Source organism: Balaenoptera acutorostrata, chromosome 1, assembly GCF_949987535.1.
Source record: "Balaenoptera acutorostrata chromosome 1, mBalAcu1.1, whole genome shotgun sequence".
Classification (NCBI taxonomy): Eukaryota; Metazoa; Chordata; class Mammalia; order Artiodactyla; family Balaenopteridae; genus Balaenoptera; species Balaenoptera acutorostrata.
The window spans coordinates 156556911-156580305 of NC_080064.1; the positions used below are offsets into that span (position 1 = coordinate 156556911).

General features: G+C 37.0%; 1 protein-coding gene across 1 annotated transcript in view; it reads right to left on the reverse strand.

Annotated features, from left to right (window-relative positions):
- Positions 1 to 20759: 20759 nt before the first annotated feature.
- Positions 20760 to 23395, reverse strand: part of LOC103016259 (membrane cofactor protein-like) — a 37020-nt gene continuing 34384 nt past the window's right edge. Inside the window, exons 6-7 of the mRNA XM_057528118.1 lie at positions 20960 to 21142; positions 20760 to 20767 (exon numbers count right to left, since the gene is read on the reverse strand). Coding sequence (XP_057384101.1) covers positions 20760 to 20767; positions 20960 to 21142 — 191 coding nt within the window. The remainder of the gene's footprint in view (positions 20768 to 20959; positions 21143 to 23395) is intronic.

Consider the following 23395-nt stretch of genomic DNA (forward strand, 5'->3'; position numbering starts at 1 on the left):
ATTTGGGATTAGCAGATGTAAACTATTATATTTAGGATGGATAAACAAAAAGGCCCTACTGTATAGCACAGGTAACTATCAATATCCTGTAATAAACCATAATGGAAAAGAATATGAAAAAGAATGTATATATGTGTATAACTGAATCACTTTGCTGTACAGCAGAAATTAACACAACATTGTAAATCAACTATATTTCAATAAAATAAATTTTAATATTTAAAACAATTTTATAACAAATAAATATTCTTAATAGAAAAAAGAAAAAAATATTTTGTCCCAGTTTATAAAATACATAAATTATGGAATAATTCTAATGAATTTAGCAAACTCTCACTTATCCAGTGATAATTTAACTGGAGTAAAGAAAATCATTCATCTGTGAAAGAAAATCACTACAAGTAAGTGAAAACATTATGTAAACAAAGGGCATCTGGTTTTTGGAACCACACAGCCAGGACATGCAAAATAGGACTCATGCAATAGCAAAAGAAAGGGTGAAGGCTATGGATTCCAAGTCTGGAAAGTATGGTAGAAGAGTCAGTTAAGAAAGGAGGGGGCTTCCCTGGTGGCGCAGTGGTTGAGAATCTGCCTGCTAATGCAGGGGACACGGGTTCGAGCCCTGGTCTGGGAGGATCCCACATGCCGCGGAGCGACTGGGCCCGTGAGCCACAATTGCTGAGCCTGCGCGTCTGGAGCCTGTGCCCCGCAACGGGAGGGGCCGCGATAGAGAAAGGCCCGCGCACCGCGATGAAGAGCGGTACCCGCACCGCGATGAAGAGTGGCCCCCGCTTGCCGCAACTGGAGAAAGCCCTCGCACGAACCGAAGACCCAATACAGACAAAAATAATAAACAAATAAATAAATAAATAAAAAAAAAAAAAAAAAAAAAAAAAAAAAAAAGAAAGGAGGGACTTCCCTGGTGGCGCAGTGGTTGAGAATCTGCCTGCCAATGCAGGGGACACGGGTTCGAGCCCTGGTCTGGAAGGATCCCACATGCCGCAGAGCAACTGGGCCCGTGAGCCACAACTACTGAGCCTGCGAATCTGGAGCCTGTGCCCCGCAAAAGGGGGGGCCGCGATAGTGAGAGGCCCACACACCGCGATGAAGAGTGGCCCCCGCTTGCCGCAACTAGAGAAAGCCCTCGCACAGAAACGAAGACCCAACACAGCCAAAAATAAATGAAATAAATAAATAAATAAAATAAAAAATAAAGAAAGGAGATTGGAAGGGAAAAGGAAGGAGGGTGTAGATGGAGCCCATCAGACCAACTGGGATCCTATTCTATTCTTAGTTGAGACCTAAGAAACAGGAAACTATAGTAGAGTACTTTAACCTTGTGACCATTTTTCATCATAATTTAAATGAACAACAAAAGCAATCTGGGGGAGAAACATGGACATTAAACAAACAGTGCAAAGAATATAATAAAAATATTTGCCTTTTTAAAAGAAAAGCAAACTAAAGCTAGGTTATTACCCCACATTCTTTTGAAAAGTGTACACATAGATGAACAGTCTTTTAAAAATCTAATTACCGGGCTTCCCTGGTGGCGCAGTGGTTGAGAATCTGCCTGCTAATGCAGGGGACACGGGTTCGAGCCCTGGTCTGGGAAGATCCCACATGCCACGGAGCAGCTGGGCCCGTGAGCCACAATTGCTGAGCCTGCGCGTCTGGAGCCTGTGCCCCGCGACGGGAGGGGCCGCGATAGAGAAAGGCCCGCGCACCGCGATGAAGAGCGGTCCCCGCACCGCGATGAAGAGTGGCCCCCGCTTGCCGCAACTGGAGAAAGCCCTCGCACGAACCGAAGACCCAACACAGCCAAAAATAAAATAAATAAATAAATAAATAAAAAAATCAAGTAAAACTTTAAAAAAAAAAATAAATAAATAAAAATCTAATTACCTTAAACAGGTGAAACATTTCCCAGTAAGCTTGATGGTGTTCCTTCAAAATTAAAGAGCATGGGCACATCAGTAATAGTCTACACCCCGGTTTCTGAAAGTGTAGTCCTGGCCCAACAGCATCATCTCTTGGGAACTCATTAGAATTGGGATCTCATATCTCTAACGCTACTGAAACTTTAACCTGTGGTGCGATGCTCAGATAATTGTTCGGCTTTAAAAGACTCATTAACTGGTATGTAGAGAGAGTTTGGTTAATACTTGTTCGAGAACCTTTAAGTATTTTGGTGTACGCATGTTTTAAACAAAGAAGGAGAGTGAGGATCAGAAAGCTATTTTGTTTTGCTTCTTTAGAGGTTATTTCTACACAAGCCTTTTGGACCTTTAAAAATATTTCACCGATAGAATTTTCTATTCAGACTGCTGTGTATATGTAATTTAAAAAAATGTACTGCTGATAGAGAAATCAAATGTGCATATTATATGTTCTATAAATATAAAGTTTAAGATTCAAATGAATGCATTGTGGGAACTTTAAAAAGATAACCAAAAAACATTTTAAAAGTTTGAGCTCTGTATGAGTGAAGAAGGTATTTTTATTACATAGTCCAAGCCCAGTCTTTAATATAGAAATTAGATATTAAAACCACAAATAAACCAGGAATTCCAAAAGTCTTAAAATTATTAGTTTGATTTCAAAACTATTTCCAAAGAATTATAGGGTGGAAAAATCACTAAAAATCAGAAATTTCAAAGCACCTAATCTTAGTCTATGCTCCATGATTTATTCTAAGTCTTTCATTAAGTTGTAAATTATTTCATTAAAATTTAAGCTTGATTAGAAAACCCTATTCTCCTTAGAAGATAAATATTTGTACTTAAAAAAAATCTAAGCCTCCTTCCTTTTTTCCATTTATATAGATAAAAAGACAGACAAAATTAATGAGGTGACTTGTAAATCTTACCCCTCTCAGCAACTTAGTTTAACCCCATCAGTTTTACTGCCACCTAGTAAATTAGGAGAACATAAAAGAGAAATCAAATAATGTTGCTTTTAATTCCCCAGTTTTACTTGTATAAATAACAACTCTAAATGAAAATAAATCAAACTGGGTACCTGAAGTAGACACCTATGCAGCTTCTTACAAGTACCTAAGTTATTCAGACAAATGAAACTTTCATCATAAAAATTTCAGTGACTACAGCTTTCAGTTAAAAGTGAACGGTTTTAAATTTAATCTCAGCTATTAGTTCTAGCTAGGCAGTAGGGTACATCTAGGGTAGGGAAGGCCCCATAACAGTCCATGATTTGCTGCAGCACTTAAACTTCAAATCCCACAGAAATTTTTCTTACATCATAATAGATGAAGCGACCTGCACAGATTACTCTTGTTGAGTTGATATTAAAAGAGGCTGAAAATATTTTTAGTAAAGAAATGCAATCCGAATGGCATACACATGCAGGCACATTTTTTTAAAAGTTGGCATGTAATATAGAGTACAAACAAAACTGCACAAAACTATGTTAAGAGTGAGAAGGACTAATAAATTAAAGAAACATGCCTTAATGTAGCCTCTCTCTCCACCTCGTGGAAAATTTGTACAGGCAGGCACCAACTATTGCAATGGCAGCAACTACAAGAAACCAGGAAACAAATGACATGTAACTGAAAAAATCAATGCCAAGATTCAAAATCTAGCAGAAGAAATAAGTGTTGGTTAGATTTCCAAGGTCAGAAAATGTTATTTTATTTAAGCACATACAGATTTTTATTCTATCTGGTCTCTTCACTGTCTAAATCCAATTCCCTGGAATCAATTAAACAGTTCACAGTAAGGCAGAGGAGTCCTTGATTAATTTAGAAAATTATCCAAAGCATACTTGGGATGCAAACTTGTATGGCGAAGCATCTTGAAACAATATGTATTATTTAGGGTTTTTTAGTAAGTGGACATATAGAATATAAGAGAATATACAATCACCAACACAGGGTAGTATATTATATAAAAGGTCATGTTTTCCTAAACTGGTTTACTTAATTTCACACTATAAAACCTAAAGAAACTGAAAAATCACTAAAAAAGTTTAATGCACTTCTTCAGAGTAATATCTTGATTTAAGCGGTATCAAAGTTTGGAATACTTACATACAGAAAGAACAATTGCAACAATGAGTGCTCCATCTGCGAAAAATGAAAAGTTTGAAGATAATTGAGCACATAGGAGTTTCCAAGTAGTTGTTGCATTTTAATTTGATCAGATCAGCTGTAATTACAGCAAAGAAAAAAAATTATCAATCTAGTTTTAGCTGGACTGCTAGTGCATCCAGGTCATTTTGACCAAAGAACCCTTCAAAATAGATTCCAGGGTTAGGATCCACCTTGTGAAATTCTTAACAGGAACCTTACTTATTATCATTGTCTGCTGTAGCTACCATACCAGGTTATTTAGTAAAGGTAGATAGGACAATTAGAATTCACTAGATTAGAAGAAAGTTTTTTAAAAACATATTGTCCCATTATAGCTCAGTATTCAGTCTATTTCTTATGATTTTGTTAGGAATTTAACTTATACTTTTCCCCCAAAAGTGTGATTGTTGAATAAATTATAATAAAGTTCTATTAATTTATCACACAAATGTTATTTTCAGTCTTCACAAACAATGCTTTATCTATCATCACCCCTCCTTATTTCCCTGTCCCCCAAGTTAAGACATGGTCCTAATTACAAGGAGATTTTCTCTAATACTATAAATGAAACACCAGGGCACATGGATGAAAACTATGCACAGAAACGTAAACATGCATTTTTGACTATCCAGAGAGCAATAAATAATACTACCAAATTACTGGATTCACCTGACACAGTGGCAATTTGACCAGTTTTCAGAGGGAAAACATAATAAGCCTAAAGTACATTTTATACAAAGATTAACTTTACTAGTCTAAAGTAAAGTAATAACTATTTTTCTTCATTTTCTTATCAAGAAATAATTATATTTCATTTAAATGTCACAACTATACTTCACCAAGTTTTTAAACATATATTGTGTGAACCATGTGAGGCAACATAAAGTGTGCTACCCCCACCTGTTATTAAAAAAAAAAACTAACCCAACTAATTGTATGTAAGGCTTGTGTATACAAGGTATACACAAGAAAGAAAATTTATCTACAAATCTCCATCACAAAATAACACTATCACATGGGAAGCAAGTTACATTTTATATATTTTAACCTACACATGACCATAGCATTTAAGAAAGTTACCTCACCCCACTAGGAATCCTAAGCTGGGGCAGTTCTTGAAAACTGTGTTATCTCCATGTTTACATATACTACCACTTATATTTGTCATGGGATCTGCACTATTAAAAAAACTAAAAATGTCAGTTATCATCAATTTGTGACATGTTTTTTCTTCTTTAATTACAGATAATTGAAATAGTTCCATGTAGAACTCTAGGGTTTCATAATGCAGGGTTATTTATAACCAAAATAATACCTAAATCCTCAAAATGTTCAGGCTGTAACTCATCACTTGGACTGGGATACGCTGAAAAAAGAAAAAAAAATGGAAACAAGAAAAAAAGGTAGAAGAAGAAAATAATAAAGCTTAAAGACCTATATATAAATTTATAGGTTTTGATTTTTTGCCTTTGTGTGAAACCCCTGATAATTTAATTTTTCCTACATGAATTATATTAATGCTTAAAAGGTAGTGTCATAAAAATCATAAATTTATATTCAATGTCAAAATATTCTTCTTCCTGTCCATTAACATTTCTTGGGACAATATTCTGTGGTACAGCAAACAAATTTATCATTAGTATAATGTCAAAATTAGCCTATGGATTCAATGTGATTTTGCTTAAAATTGAAAGGCATAAGATGGCCTAAACATCATTTAAAAGTTGATCTGCAATAGAATGGAATTCAACATCATAAAGGTCATTTATGAAAAACCAATAGCTAACATCACACTCAATAGTGAAAAACTGAAATTTTTTTTTAAGTCAGGAACAGTTCAGGATGCTCCCATTTGCCACTTCTATCAACATATAAAAAATTTAATTTCTTTTTCTTGTCTAGTCAGAGCAATTAGACAAGAAAAAGAAATAAAAAGCATCCAAACTGGGAAAGAAGAAATAAAATGATCTCTGTTCCAGATTACATAATCTTTTAAGTGGAAAACTAAAGATTATACACACACACACATGCACACACACACAAACCTGTTAGAAGTAATAAATTAATTCAACAAAGTTGGAGGCTACAAAATCAACAAACAAAAATCAGTTGCATTTCTATACACTACCAATGAACAGTCTAAAAATAAAATTAAAAAAAAAACAACAACTCCACTTACAGTAGCATCAAAGAAAATAAAATACTTAGGAATAAACATAACTAAGGAGGTGAAAGACTTGTACACTGAAAATTACAAAGCATTGCTTAAAGAAATTGAAGATGACATTAAAAAATGAAAGCACATCCTGCGTTCATGGATTGGAAGACTTAATATTGTTAAGATGTTAATACCACACAAAGCAATCTACAGATTAAATGCAACCCTTTGACCATATAAAAATGCGTTTTGCATAAATAGACAAATTAAACCTAAACTTCATATGGAATCTCAAGGGAGTAGAAGTAGACAGGAATATCTTGATAAAGAAAGCAAAGTTGGGAGGACTCATGTTTCCCAATTCCAAAACTTACTAAAAAGCTATAATAATCAAAACATAGTGGTATTAACATAGAGACAGACACAGAGACCAATAGAATAGAATAGAGAGCCCAGAAGCAACAAGGATATATTGTACAGCACAGGGAAATATAGCTATTATTTTGTAATAACTTTAAATTGAGTATAATCTTTAAAAATATCAAATCTCTATGTTGTACACCTGAAACTAATATAATATTGTAAAACAACTATATTTCAATTAAAAAAAAAAACAAACAGAGAGCCCAGAAATAAACTTTCACTTATATGGTCAAATGATTGTTCACAAGGGTGCTAAGAACATTTAATGGGGAAAGGGCAATCTTTTCAACACATGGTTCTTGGATAACTGGATATCCACATGCAAAAGAATGAATTTTGACACCTACCTTAAATATATACAAAAATTAATTTAAAAAGATCAAAGAACTAAACTTAAGAGCTAAGGAAGTTGCCAAGACAGTGGAGTAGGAAGACTCTGAGTTCCCCTCCTTCCTCGGGCAAATGAGCAGTTACAACTGTTTACAGAACAACTATGGATGAGAATGACCTGAAGACTAGCAGAAATGATCTTCTACAACTAAGGATATAAAGAAGAAACCAACATGAGACAGGAGAGAGGATCAAAGACATGGTATAAACAAGACCCCTACCTCTGGGTAGGTGACCCACAAACTGGGAGGATCATTACAATTGCAGAGGTTCTCCCCAAGGAAGGAGGGGTCTGAGCTTCACATCAGATTCCCCAGCCTAGGGGTCCTGCACCAGGAAGACAAGCCCCCAGAATGTTCGGCTTTGAAAGCCAGTGTGGCTTACTTTTGAGAGATCCAGGGAGCTGTAAGAAATAGAGACTCCACTCTTAAAGGACGCAAACAAAATGTCTCACACCCTTGAGACCCAGGGCAGAAGCAGTAATTTGAAAGGAGCTTGGGTCAGATCCTCTGCTGATCTTGGAGAGGCAGAAGGCAACTGGAACTCATCCTGGGGACACAGATGGTGGCAGCAGCCATTGTTGGGAGCTCATACCACAAAGACTCTGGTGCTGGCAAATGCCAATTTGGAATCCTCCCTCTAGCTTATTAGAACCATGATATGACCCTCCCCCCCAGCAGGTGGGCACAAGTTCTGGGACACTCCAGGCCAAGCAGTTATTGGAGTGAAGACATAGCCCCACCCACAAGGAGGTTGGCTGCCTTAGGACCCCTGATCCTTCAGCCACCTGGGACCCATCCCTGCCCAGCAGAGGGCCCAGAACCTGGCTCAATATATTGCAACGAGACCCTGGCACCTGGCTCTGCTCACCAGTGGGCCAGCACCAGCCCCAGAAGCACATGGGCCCTAGCCTCACCCACCAGCAGTCTGATTTCAGCTTCAGGAACATTGGGCCCCTAAGTCAGCTTCCCCAAGGTCAGACCCCACCCACCAGTGGGCCAACATCAGCTCCGGGACACCCTGGACACTACAGTTAGCCAAGTCAGGAAACAACCCTGCCCACCTGTTGGGGAAGCTAGTAAAGTAGTCTTGTTCAGGCTTCAGAGGTGGCACAAGGCCTCTCTCTGACCGGACAATGATGCTAAAGCTGGCTGCATGCCAAACTGCTGAGCTACACCCAGGTCAGCAGGGGTGGCGCCTGCACATATTGTAAACCACTAGATAAGATAGAGAGTAAGTCATGGGGCTTCTTGCACCTTGAGGGTCTGGCCAGCCCCTGGGGATCAAGAACATTCCAAGACTTACAAGTTAAGACCAAGGCATTTATGACAATAACCAGAGCTGCAAACTTGCATGTAGGCTGATTGCTATCAGCCTGCGGCCTGGTGCTAAAAGCTGGGCTCCTTCAAGTGGCAAACTGAAGTCTCACCCGTGGGGTGGACGTACCACCTGGGACCTTCCCAATTTGGACTCCAGATTGCTGTTCAAGGGACTTCCCAGTGCTGCTTGGATCTGGATGTAGGTGCTTCCCCAATTCAGTGATGTATAAACCTCGGTATTTACTATTCTTTCTTAGTTAGTTATACTATTATTTTCTTAATTCGTATACTGTAATATCTGTTAATTCAATAAACTGTAAATTCTTGTTTACTGAGTGTAGAGTGGTTATTTTGCCAGCGAATCCTATGAACTTTGAAACTGAAAGTAAGGCTTTTGGCAAAACAACACCAGCAGGCTGACACTAGCCCCAGGATCTCCCAAGCCATGGCCCCAAGTACCAGTAGGCCAACACTTGACCTGAGACCCACAGCCTGCTTCCTCAGATCCCAGCTCTACCAAACAGTACTAGCCCTACTAGTAGTAAAACCATCTATAACCACAATAAGTAGTTAAAGGATGAACAAAACAAAAAAAGATGTAAAATATGATGGATAAAAACATTAAATGTGGTGGGATGGAATAAAAATACAGGGTTGTTAGAATGCGTTCAAACTTAAGAGATTAGCAACTTAAAATAATCATGTATATGTATAGATTGCTATATATAAACCTCATGAGAACCACAAAACAAAACTCTATAATAGATACATATACAAGAAAGAGAAAGGAATCCAACGTAACACTAAAGATAATAATTAAATCATAAGGGAAGAGAGCAAAAGAAGAAAGGAACAAAAATGAACTAGAAACTTAAAAGCTAAAACTATAAAACTCTTAGAAGAAAACATGGAGGACAGCTTCATGAATTTGGATCTGGCAATGATTTCTTGGATGTGACACCAAAAGCACATGCAACAAAAAACAAATAGATACATTGGATTTCATCAATGTTAAAAACTTTTGTTTCACAAGGGATACTGTCATCAGAGTGAAGAGACAATACACAGAATTGGGGGAAGCATCTGCAAATTATATATCTGATAAGGGATTAATATTCAAGATATATTATGAACAAAAAATTTTTAAAAAATTCAAAAATGGGCAAAGGACTTGAATGGTTATTTCTCCAAAGAAGATATACAAAAGACCAATAAGCACATGAAAAGATGATCAAAGATTAATAATTTTAGATATTCAAATAAAAACCACAATGGATTCTACTTCATATATATTGGTATGGCTTTTATAAAAAATCAGAAAACAACAAGTGCTGACAAAAAGGTTAAGAATTTGGAACCTTTGTGCATCACTGGAGGGGACATAAAATGGTGCACCTGCTGTGGAAGACACTATGGTTGTTCCTCAAAAAAATAAACATAAAGCTACTCTATAACCCAGCAATTCTATTCCTATGTATATAACCACCAAGATTGAAAATAGGGACTCAGATACTTGAATGCCAATGTTCAGAGCAGCATTATTCAGAATAGCCAAAAGGTGGAACCAAACCAAGAAACTTTCAACAAATGGATGAATAAAGGAAATGTGGTATATAGAATGGAATATTTTTAAGTCATAAAAGGAATAAAGTTCTGATACATGCTACAAGGTGGATGAATCTTGAAAACATTATGCTAAGTGAAATAAGCCAGAACACATTATGCTAAGTGAAATAAGCCAGTAGTGAATCCTAGTCTATGAGGTACCCGGAATAGTCAAATTCATAGACATAGAAAATAGATAGTGGCTAACAGGGCTGGGGGGAGGGAGACTGGAGAATTATTGTTTAATAGGTATAATGTTTCATTTTGAGATGCTGAAAAAATTTTGGAGCTAGATAGTAGTAATAGTTGCACAAAAATGTGGATACTTAATGCCAATGAAATATACAATTAAAATAGTTAAAACTGTCAGTAAAATAAAATAGAACTTGATCTAGAAAAATTAACATAGAGAGTAGCCTGAACAGTTGAAAAGGAAGTGTTCTGCCAGATACTAAAACATATCATAGTACTGCAATCAAAACATCAATTTGGTGCTGGCACAGGAATGGACAGAATTCAAGGGAACAGAAAGAAGACTAGATCACCTATGAATTTAATGTGTAATAAAAACTGGCACTTCAACACAGTTGGAGAGAAGACAACTTATTCAACAAATGGTGCTACTTCGCCATTGGATGAAGGTAGGTGGAGTGGGGAGGAACCCAATCTCATTTCATATACCATAAAGAATGTGAGATGAATCAGTGATTTAATGCAATCACACAATCACATGGTAGAAATGTTTATATAATTTCAAAATGGAGACATGGTGGAAATGTTTATATGATTTCAGCATGGAGAACCCCTGAAGCTTTTATAAGAAAGACACAACACTCATAGTCATTAAGAAAAAGATCAACACATTCAACTACCTATTAATGTAAAAATTCTGCACATATAAATGACCACTGAGAGAATGGTTAAATGAAATATGGTACATATTAAAACCATCATTTAAAAAGATGGGAATAAATCTAACTACAGCTCCAGTTCAAGGCAATAAGTGGAAAAATTTGCAAGAAAAATATGAACAGCATGATGCCATTTTTGGTTAAGAAAAAAGAGAAAATGCCAAAATATGTATACCTACACAAATAAGAATGTTGATGTGTAGAAATAGATTAAAAAGACATCCTAAATTATAAAGAGATTAATTTAGGTAATAGACCAGAGAAAGAGGTGGAAAACTAATCTTTTACTCTGTATGCTTTTGCAATGTTTGAAATTTTACAAATTTATATTAGTATACTACTTATATAATTAAAAGTTATAAAAAGCAATCTATATTCAATAGCATAAAATCTTGAAAGAAACCTGACTAGTAAAATAAGGCAAAGAAAAAACCTAGAAGAAAATTCCACTTCATGTTAAAAGGGATTTAACTTATCTTGAGCTCTAATAAGTCAACAAGAAAAATATTTCAGAAACCACATAGGAAAATGAACAAAGGACCAAAATAAGTGAAAGAAGACCAAAAAAATTCAGCTTCATTGATAATTTAAAAATGCAAATTAGTACATGACATCATTTTTCACCCATCACTTTATTAAGTTTGAAACAATGTAAGTAGGATAAAGAGGTACTGAACCTGTATGACTTGACTCTGGAGTTGTAGTTGAATGAGGACCTGGAAAAATAAATTTGATTCAATTCACCAGTCTCATCAATACAAAATTATAGAATTAATTTTGATTTTTTTATTTTTGAAAAAAGATTATTTCTTAAAATGAATTACTTCTCAAAATGAAAAATACACATACTTTCCAAATTTGCTATTCTACTACTGGGAAGTTAACCTAAATACATATTTACACAAGTACATAAGAATGTATGCAAAAGAATGTTCACTATAGCTTTGTATTATATAATGGAAATCCTAGAAGTTAACAAATAATAAATCATACAAATCATGTGTTCAGAATAAATATACAAATCTTTAAAAAAAATACCATTCACATAGTATCATATTACAAAATTTGTACCCTTTCTTATCCACTTAGTATTTTGCCCACATTTTTTCCTATTTGCATAATCAGATCTACCTTATCACTATTATATGTTGCTAATGATCTTTTTCATAGTCCTTCTCCAACTGATGATAAAAAAGACAGTCTCATGAGGAATTTTGATTTTTGATATGTAAAAAATGATCCATGTAATTTATCTTCTTTATAAACTTGTCCTCACAATTCTCTCTCCTTTCAAACACCAGACTGTATCAGTGTTTTATAAATCCTTTATGAAATGCCTATGATCATATCAACAAACATAGTATACCACAGAGCATAGTCCCACTAGGACCATGTGAGAAAACATGGATGGGTCAATGAGTATAGATTTCATATGCAATCTTTATATGTTATCCACCAAAAAAAACTCTTTCCCCACAGAACTTCACAGCACTCACCAAGGTACTCAAGAAGGCTACTGGGTACCAGGTTTACAGGAATTATAAAAATGTGTTCTAATTACCATGCTAACATGAGTAATTCCTGCTCAATATTTTAAATTATTAGGACAATAAGAAACAAACAAATTAGAAGCCATTAACTGACATTTGTTTGAGTCATTAAACAATGGGAAACTGGAACCTATAGAAATGACGTTTCTTGAGTAAGCACAGCCACACTAGGACCCTGAGTGCAGCCTGCCCAGGCTAATGCTCTTCCCTCTCTTCCTCTTGTCTCTTGCTTCTGCTGTAACTAAAGAGAAGAAGCCAGAGATAGGAGCCCTGAAATCAGGCAGATAATTCCTTCCACCATATCAAAATAGTCTCTCAAGTCTTAGGCAGAGCAGATGATCAGAAGTCTCTGCCAGAAACCCTCCATTTCATTTCAATAAGTAAGGACTTTCCCTGACTTTCAGTTATTATAAAACTTATTTTCTGTTGCCTAAAAACAAAAACAAAAAACACAGTAAAGAGAAAAATAATAACTGTATGAGGTGGTGGGGTTGGATGTGGGGAGTAGAAATACTAGTCTTGTTCAGGAGCTACCAGAAATTTCCCAGTTAAAAGTGTACTATATAGACGGGACTTTCAAGATGGTGGAGGAGTAAGACGTGGAGATCACTTTCCTCCCCACAAATACATCAAAAATACATCTACATGTGGAACAACTCCTACACAACACCTACTGAACGCTGGCAGAAGACCTCAGACTTCCCAAAAGGGAACAGACGCCCTCAGGTGACCTACATGCAGAGGCGGGGCCAAATCCAAAGCTGAACCCCAGGACCTGTGAGAACAAAGAAGAGAAAGGGAAATTTCTCCCAGCAGCCTCAGGAGCAGTGGATTAAATCTCCACAATCAACTTGATGTACCCTGCATCTCTGGAATACCTGCATAGACAACCAATCATCCCAAAATTGAGGTGGTGGATTTGGGAGCAACTGTAGACTTGGGGTTTGCTTTCTGCATCTAATTTGTTTCTGGTTTTATGTTTATTTTAGTTTAGGATTTAGAGTGTATTATCATTAGTAGATTTGTTTATTGATTTGGTTGCTCTCTTCCTTTTATATATATGTGTGTGTGTGTGTGTGTGTGTGTGTGTGTTTCTTTTTTTCCGTTTTCTCTTTTTGTGAGTGTGTATGTTATGCTTCTTTGTGTGATTTTGTCTGCATAGCTTTGCTTTTACCATTAGTCCTAGGGTTCTCTCTGTCCATTTTTTGTTTTTAAATATAGTTTTTAGCACTTGTTATCATTGGTGGATTTCTTTTTTGGTTTGGTTGCCCTCTTCTTTCTTTCTTTTTCTTTTTTAAATTACTTTTTTATTTTTAATAATATTTTTATTTCTATAACTTTATTAATTTAATTAATTTTTTTAAACTTTCTTTCTTTCTTTCTTTTTTTTTCTCCCTTTTCTTCTGAGCCGTGTGCCTGACAGGGTCATGGTGCTCCAGCCAGGTGTCACGCCTGAGCCTCTGAAACGTGAGAGACAAGTTCAGGACAATGGTCCACGAGAGACCTCCCAGCCCCATGTAATATCAAACAGCAAAAGCTCTCCCAGAGACCTCCATCTCAATGCTAAGACCCAGCTCTACTCAACGACCAGCAAGCTAAGTGCTGGACACCCTATGCCAAACAACTAGCAAGACAGGAACACAGCCCCACCCATTAGGAGAGAGACTGCCTAAAATCATAAGGTCACAGACTCCCCAAAACACAGCAGGGAACGTGGTCCTGCCCATCTGAAAGACAAGATCCAGCCTCATTGACCAGAACACAGGCACCAGTTCCCTACACCAGGAAGCCTACACAACCCACTGAACCAGACTTAGCCACTGGGGGCAGACACCAAAAACAATGGGAAATACGAATCTGCAGCCTGCGAAAAAGGGACCCCAAACACAGTAAGTTAAGAAAAATGGGAAGACAGAGAAACACACGGCGCATGAAGGACCAAGGTAAAAACCCACCAGACCAAAGAAATGAAGAGGAAATAGGCAGTCTACCTGGAAAAGTATTCAGAGTAATGATAGTAAAGATGATCCAAAATCTTGGAAATAGAATTGAGAAAATACAAGAAACGTTAAACAAGGACCTAGAGAACTAAAGAGCAAAAAAACAATGATGAACAACACAAGAAATGAAATTAAAACTTCTCTAGAAGGAATCAATAGCAGAATAACTGAGGCAGAAGAACGGATAAGTGACCTGGAAGATAAAATAGTGGAAAAAACTACCACATGGCAGAATAAAGAAAAAAGAATGAAACGAATTGAGGACAGTCTCAGAGACCTCTGGGACAACATTAAACGCACCAACATTCGTATTATAGGGGTCCCAGAAGAAGAAGAGGAAGAAAAAAAAGGGACTGAGAAAATATTTGAAGAGATTATAGTTGAAAACTTCCCTAATATGGGAAAGGAAATAGTCAGTCAAGTCCAGGAAGCACAGAGAGTCCCAAGGAGAAACATGCCAAGACACATATTAATCAAACTATCAAAAATTAAATCCAAAGAAAAAATATTAAAAGCAGCAAGGGAAAAGCAACAAATAACATATAAGGGAATCCCCATAAGGTTAACAGCTGATGTTTCAGCAGAAACTCTGCAAGCCAGAAGGGAAAGGCAGTATATATTTAAAGTGATGAAAGGGAAAAACCTACAACCAAGATTACTCTACCCAGCAAGAATCTCATTCAAATTCGACAGAGAAATTAAAACCTTTACAGACAAGCAAAAGCTACGAGAATTCAGCACCACCAAACCAGCTTTACAACAAATGCTAAAGGAACTTCTCTAGGCAGGAAACACAAGAGATTAAAACACCTACAATAAAAAACCCAAAACAATTAAGAAAATGGTAATAGGAACAACATATCAATAACTACCTTAAATGTAAATGGATTAAAGGCTCCAACCAAAAGACATAGACTGGCTGAATGGATACAAAAACAAGACCCATACATATGCTGTCTACAAGAGACCCACTTCACACCTAGGACAAATACAGACTGAAAGTGAGGGGATGGAAAAATATATTCCATGCAAATGGAAATCACAAGAAAGCTGGAGTAGCAATTCTCATATCAGACAAAACAGACCTCAAAATAAAGACTATTCCAAGAGACAAAGAAGGACACTACATAATGATCAAGGGACCAATCCAAGAAGAAGATATCACAATTGTAAATATTTATGCACCCAATATAGGAGCACCTCAATACATAAGTGAAATGCTAACAGCCATAAAAGGGGAAATCGACAGTAACACAATCATAGTAGGGGACTTTACCACCCCACTTTCACTAATGGAGAGATCATCCAAAATGAAAATAAAGAAGGAAACACAAGCTTTAAATGAGACATTAAAGAAGATGGACATAATTGATATTTATAGGACATTCCATCCAAAAACAACAGAATACACTTTCTTCTCAAGTGCTCTTGGAACATTTTCCAAGATAGATCATATCTTGGGTCACAAAGCAAGCCTTGGTAAATTTAAGAAAATTGAAATTGTATCAAGTATCTTTTCTGACCACAACACTATGAGACTAGATATCAATTACAGGAAAAAATCTGTAAAAAATACAAACACATGGAGGGTAAACAATATACTACTAAATAACCAAGAGATCACTGAAGAAATCAAAGAGGAAATCAAAAAATACTTAGAAACAAATGACAATGAACAAACGATGACCCAAAACCTATGGGATGCAGCGAAAGCAATTCTAAGAGGGAAGTTTATAGGAATACAATCCTACCTCAAGAAAGAAGAAACTTCTCAAATAAATAACCTAACCTTACACCTAAAGCAATTAGAGAAAGAAGAACAAAAAACCCCCAAAATTAGCAGAAGGAAAGAAATCATAAAGATCGGATAAGAAATAAATGAAAAAGAAATGAAGGAAACAATAGCATAGATCAATAAAACTAAAAGCTGGTCCTTTGAGAAGATAAACAAAATTAATAAACCATTAGCCAGACTCAGCAAGAAAAAAGAGAGAAGACTCAAATTACTAAAATTAGAAATGAAAAAGGAGAAGTAACAATTGGCACTGCAGAAATACAAAGCATCACGAGAGATTACTACAAGCAACTATATGCCAATAAAAAAGACAACCTGGAAGAAATGGACAAATTCTTAGAAAAGCAGAACCTCCCAAGACTGAACCATGAAAAAATAGAAAATATAAACAGACCAATCATAAACACTGAAATTGAAATTGTGATTAAAAATCTTCCAACAAACAAAAGCCCAGGACCAGATGGCTTCAAAGACGAATTCTATCAAACATTTAGAGAAGAGCTAACACCTATCCTTCACAAACCCTTCAAAACTATAGCACAGGGAGGAACACTCCCAAACTCATTCTACCATGCCACCATCACCCAGACACCAAAACCAGACAAAGATGTCACAAAAAAGAAAAACTACAGACCAATATCACTGATGAACATAGATGCAAAAATCCTCGACAAAATACTAGCAAACAGAATCTAACAGCACATTAAAAGCATCATACACCATGATCAATTGGGGTTTATCCCAGGAATGCAAGGATTCTTCAATATACACAAATCTATCAATGTGATAAGCCATATTAACAAATTGAAGGAGAAAAACCATATGATCATCTCAATAAATGCAGAAAAAGCTTTCTACAAAATACAAATCAACATCCATTTATGATAAAACCCCCCAGAAAGTAGGCATAGAGGGAACTTACCTCAACATAATAAAGGCCATATATGACAAACCCACAGTCAACATCTTTTTCAATGGTGAAAAACTGAAACCATTTACACTAACGTCAGGAGAAAGACAGTGTTGCCCACTCTTGCCACTATTATTCAAAATAGTTTTGGAAGTTTTAGCCACAGCAGTCAGAGAAAAAAAGAAATAACAGGAATCCAAATTGGAAAAGAAGAAATAAAACACTCACTGTTTGCAGATGACATGATAGTATACATAGAGAATCGTAAAGATGCCAACAGAAAATTACTAGAGCTAATCAATGAATTTGGTAAAGTTGCAGGATACAAAATTAATGCACAGAAATCTCTGGCATTCCTATACACTAATGATAAAATACCTGAAAGAGTAAATAAGGAAACACTCCCATTTACCACTGAAACAAAAAGAATAAAATACCTAGGAATAAACCTAAATAAAAAGACCTGCATGCAGAAAACTATAAGAACTGATGAATGAAATTAAAGATGATACAAACAGATGGATTGGAAGAATCAATTTTGTGAAAATGACTCTACTACCCAAAGCAATCTACAGATTCAATGCAATCCCTATCAAACGATCAATGTCATTTTTCACAGAGCTAGAACAAGAAATTTCACAATTTGTATGGAAACACAAAAGACCTATGAAAGATAGGCAAAAGCAATATTAAGAAAGAAAAACGGAGCTGAAGGAATCAGGCTCCCTGACTTCAGACTATACTACAAAGCTACAGTAATCAAGATAGTATGGTACTGGCACAAAAACAGAAATATAGATCAATGGAACAGGATAGAAAGCCCTGAGATAAACCCATGCACATATGGTCACCTTATCTTTGATAATGGAGGCAAGTCTATACAATGGAGAAAAGAAATCCTCTTCAATAAGTGGTGCTGGGAAAACTGGACAGCTACATGTAAAAGAATGAAATCAGAACACTCCCTAACACCATACACAAAAATAAATTCAAAATGGATTAAAGACCTAAATGTAAGACCTGACACTATAAAACTCTTAGAGGAAAACATAGGCAGAACACTCTTTGACATAAATCACAGCAAGATTTTTTTGACCCACCTCCTAGAGTAATGAAAATAAAAACAAAAATAAACAAATGGGACCTAATGAAACTTCAAAGCTTTTGCACAGCAAAGGAAACCATAAACAAGACGAAAAGACAAGCCTCAGAACGGGAGAAAATATTTGCAAATGCAGCAACTTACAAGGGATTAATCTCCAAAACATACATACAGCTCATGCAACTCAATATCAAATAAACAAACAACCCCATCAAAAACTGGGCAGGAGACCTAAATAGACATTTCTCCAAAGAAGAGATACAGATGGCTAAGAGGCACATGAAAAGATGCTCAACATCACTGAGTATTTGAGAAATGCAAATCAAAACTACAATGAGGTATTATCACCTCACACCCATCAGAGTGGCCATCATCAGAAAATCTACAAACAATAAATGCTGGAGAGAGTGTGGAGAAAATGGAACCCTCTTGCACTGCTGGTGGGAATGTAATTTGATACAGCCACTATGGAGAAGAGTATGTAGGTTCCTTAAAAAACTAAAATTAGAACTACCATATGACCCAGCAATCCCACTACTGGGCATATACTCTGAGAAAACCATAATTCAAAAAGAGTCATGTACCACAATGTTCACTGCAGCACTATTTACAATAGCCAGGACATGGAAGCAATCTAAATGCCCATTGGCAGATGAATAGATAAAGAAGATGTGGTAAATATATACAATAGAATATTACTCAGCCATAAAAAGGAACAAAATTGGGTCATTTGTAGAGACATGGATGGACCTAGAGTGTGTCATACAGAAGTAAGTCAGAAAGAGAAAAACAAATACTGTATGCTAACACATATATATGGAATGAAAAAAAAAAAAGGTTCTAAAGAACCTAGGGGCAGGACAGGAATAAAGACCAGACGTAGAGAATGGACTTGAGGACACGGGGAGGGGGAAGGGTAAGCTGGGACGAAGTGAGAGTGTGGCATGGACATATATACACTACCAAATATAAAATAGATAGCTAGTGGGAAGCAGCTGCATAGCACAGGGAGATCAGCTTGGTGCTTTGTCACCACCTAGAGGGGTGGGATAAGGAGGGTGGGAGGGAGATACAAGATGGAGGAGATATGGGGATATATGTATATGTATAGCTGATTCACTTTGTTATAAAGCAGAAACTAACACACCATTGTAAAGCAATTATACTGCAAGAAAGTTGCTAAAAAAAAAAAAAGAAACGAAATTGAGTTATTTGTAGTGAGGTGGATGGACCTAGATTCTATCATACAGAGTGAAGTAAGTCAGAGAGAGAAAAACAAATACCATATGCTAACACATATATATGGAATCTAAAACAACAAAAATAATGGTTATGAAGAACCTAGGGGCAGGACAGGAATAAAGATGCAGACGTAGAGAATGGACTTGAGGACACAGGTATGGGGAAGGGTAAGCTGGGACGAAGTGAGAGTGTGGCATGGACATATATACACTACGAAATGTAAAATAGATAGCTAGTGGGAAGCAGCCACATAGCACAGGGAGATCAGCTCCGTGCTTTTTGTCCACCTAGAGGGGTGGGATAGGGAGGGTGGCAAGGAGACGCAAGAGGTAGGAGATATGGGGATATATGTATACATATATCTGATTCACTTTGTTATATAGCAGCAGCTAACACAACATTGTAAAGCAATTATACTCCAATAAGATGTTAAAAAAAAAAGTGTACTATATAAAAAGAATCAAACTGGTTGTTGTCAGGAAAATGAAACATAGTCCTGGACCTGGATTATACCCTGTAAATGTGTCAACAGATCTCTTAAATTGAATAAAAATAGCAATGTTGATGACTCAGAAAACATACATGTTAAAAAACAGAAGCCATGGACCTTCCTCTACACTAATATTAATTCCATTGAAACTGTAAATCAGATGAACTACTTTTAAGGGCTTTCTAGATGGCAAGCACTGTACTAAGTGCTTTAAATGTATTCCATTGTAACTTTACTATCGCACAGTGAGGGAGGCGTTAAATCATTATACATGTAAGTAAACAAGTTATATAACTTGACCAAGTTTACACACCTGTTTATCTCTGTGGACTATGGCAAATAATTTTAGACTCACCAAGTATAACAACTACAATGGCTATAAATGTGTTCTTCCTCCTTTTTTTTTTAATAAAAATGATAGTGAGTGTAAATCACCAGACATTTAAAGGAGTATGAAAAATCACAAGGAATTTAAAGGATATTGAAATATATAAGCAGGACTTTATGAAACCTGAGGCACTGGAAATTGGAGGCTTCGTAGTGGCAGTAGTCGGCTCTGGAAAACAAAAAATATAAACTCATTTAATTACTTGGGAATTATTGCTTGGGATATTATTGCCTCCTATTCATTTATATGAATTATGCTTTTTGTACTTATTTAGGTAAAAATTTACATGCTTTAATTTACACTGAAAAATGTTTGCTATCCACTTTACATGTAAGAATGCTAAACAAGAGAAATTTATACACCTGTGTGATGTACATAACATGCTAATATCCTATAAAAAGAGAAAAATCAAAACAGCAGATTTCTTTATGAATTAGAAGTCATGCATCTGTCATGGAAATGAATCCAAGACAGATATACGTACTAAAATTGTTTCTTTTCAATTTTTCTGTAAATTGAAATTTATTGTCAAATAAATAAAATATTTTAAAAAAACCAAAAAGGAGAAAGACACCATTTGTACCTTTAGTACACATTGGGATCTTGGGCTCCCAAGTACTGTTTGCACCACAGACAATTGTGTTGCTGCCATGAAGGTAAAAACCTTGGTTACATTCAAACGCAACTTGAGATTTGTAGTAAAATTTTTTTCTAAATCCTGATACCATCTTTCCATGTTCGACAACTGGATATTCACATTTGACCACTGAAAAGTGGAGAAATTCCAGAATTAATGGAAAGCTGGAAAGCTGCTTTCACATAGGAACATAAACCTAGTGCAAAGTAATAATTTCCAGTGGGAAGAAAGAAGCAAAAGGTGAAAGGCAAGATGTTAATTCCAAAAAAAAAAAAAAAAAAAAAAAAAAGACTGTATTTGTTCATTTGAATTCCAGGAAAACAGATTTAGAGAAATCTAATAATGTTTTTCTACCAAAAACAGACTATTATTATACTTTATTGGCTTTTCTACATTTTTTCCCAGTACTGACAAGTTTTGAGAAAGGTCTCACTATCAGATACAAATTCAGGGTAAGTTCAAAAGTGACTTTTGATACTCTTTAGCTGTAGGATTTTTTTTTAAGGTCATGCTGACACTAATTACAGGACCTTGCTCTTTTAGCAAGATAGCATAGACTTTTTTTTTTTCCAAATTAATTAATTAATTAATTAATTTATTTTTGGCTGTGTTGGGTCTTCGTTTCTGTGCGAGGGCTTTCTCTAGTTGCGGCAAGCGGGGGCCACTCTTCATCGCGGTGTGCAGGCCTCTCATTATCGTGGCCTCTCTTGTTGCGGAGCACAGGCTCCAGACGCGCAGGCTCAGTAGTTGTGGCTCACGGGCCTAGTTGCTCCGCGGCATGTGGGATCTTCCCAGACCAGGGCTCGAACCCGTGTCCCCTGCATTAGCAGGCAGATTCTCAACAACTGTGCCACCAGGGAAGCCCGGCATAGACTTTTTTGAGAAGGTAATACTTGAGCTGAAATTTAAAAGTTGAAAAGAAGCAAGCCATGAAAATATATGAAAAAGAAAGTTCTCAGGTAGCAACAACACACAGGAACTTGGGTGTTCAAGAAATACAAAGGTCAGTGGAGTTAGGGGAGGGTTTTCCAAATATTTTGGACTGCAACCCAGAGATCAAGAAACATATTTTAAGTTGTAAACCAGTATACAAGCACACAGGCCTGAGATAATGTTAAAAGTTAATACTTAGCCCTCACACCAGTGTACTCTGGTATTTCCCATTCTACTCTACTTCTTCAGAAGTAAATTACATGACAGACCCTCTAGATTGACTTCAGGATCTACTAATGGGTTTTGAAGAATTTGGAAAAAACAAAAGAAAACAAAAAAACGCTGGGCTGGGCAGTGAGTTCAAGAGAACATCTTATGAGATTAAATCTGAGCAATAGTTGAGGGTAGATAATATATAGCTATTTTTTTTTTTTTTGACAGCAGAGCACAAGTTCTTTTAATCACACGCTTGAAAAGTGTCACAAGTCACAACTCTGGAGCACAGGAGAGGCCCATGAGGAGCCCATGTCCGCCGCAGCCTTCCGGGCGAGCCCAGCCGCCTGGTATTTCTGAGCTTCGTGTCCCATAGTATTTGGTCGGAGCCTTAAAACCAGCCCACACACTACTCTGAAACGTCAAGAAAATAACTGATTCAGTTGATAACAGCCCCACGGTAGAGCTGGTCTAACAGGTGACACCCACTTAAATTCAGAGCCTGCGCCTCTGGCCAAGGCTGCTGAAACCTGACACCACCCTGCACACCTGACAGGTGGCTGCCGGCAGACATGGACAGAACCCCTGCTCAGAACATCTTCAACCTACATTCCTGCCAACTTGCAGGCAGCTGTTAAGCCCCCGACTTGGTCAGCACAGGTTATGAGCCCATTTCTAGATCTAAATGATATTCAGCCACCTCTCCCGCATCCTTCAGAGGTGAAGGAAAGAGGTGCTCTTACCTCAGTCTGGTCACACTAACACAACGTCCGTCTAGGAGAAACAAAGGTGTTTATAAGCATCTATGAACCAGGCCTTGGCCGCATGACTGCCAGGTCCAGTTCTCCCCACCCCGAGGGGCCATTAGAACCGTGGCTCAGAGCGAAAAGCACATCATGACCACCTGCTGGCACGCAGTGAGAAGGCCAGAGGGGAAGTCGTGGTTAAACCAGGAACAGGACTCTGAGAAGCTGGAAGAAGGGTCTGTTCACCTGGAGACCACGGCCGGTGAGACCACATGGTCTGAGGTGGTCTGGCCATTCTTAGACATGAAATGGCTCAACGAGCTGCCTGAAGGTGACAAGAGACAGAAGAGCAGGAGTCTCTGCCATCCACCCACACGTGGGAGGCAGAAACCTGGAGGCGGGGCTGCCGGCAGGGCCCTGGGTGGGCAGCCCACGGACAGTGACACCCACCCTCAAACACAGAAGGAAACAACTATTCCAGAGCAAAAAG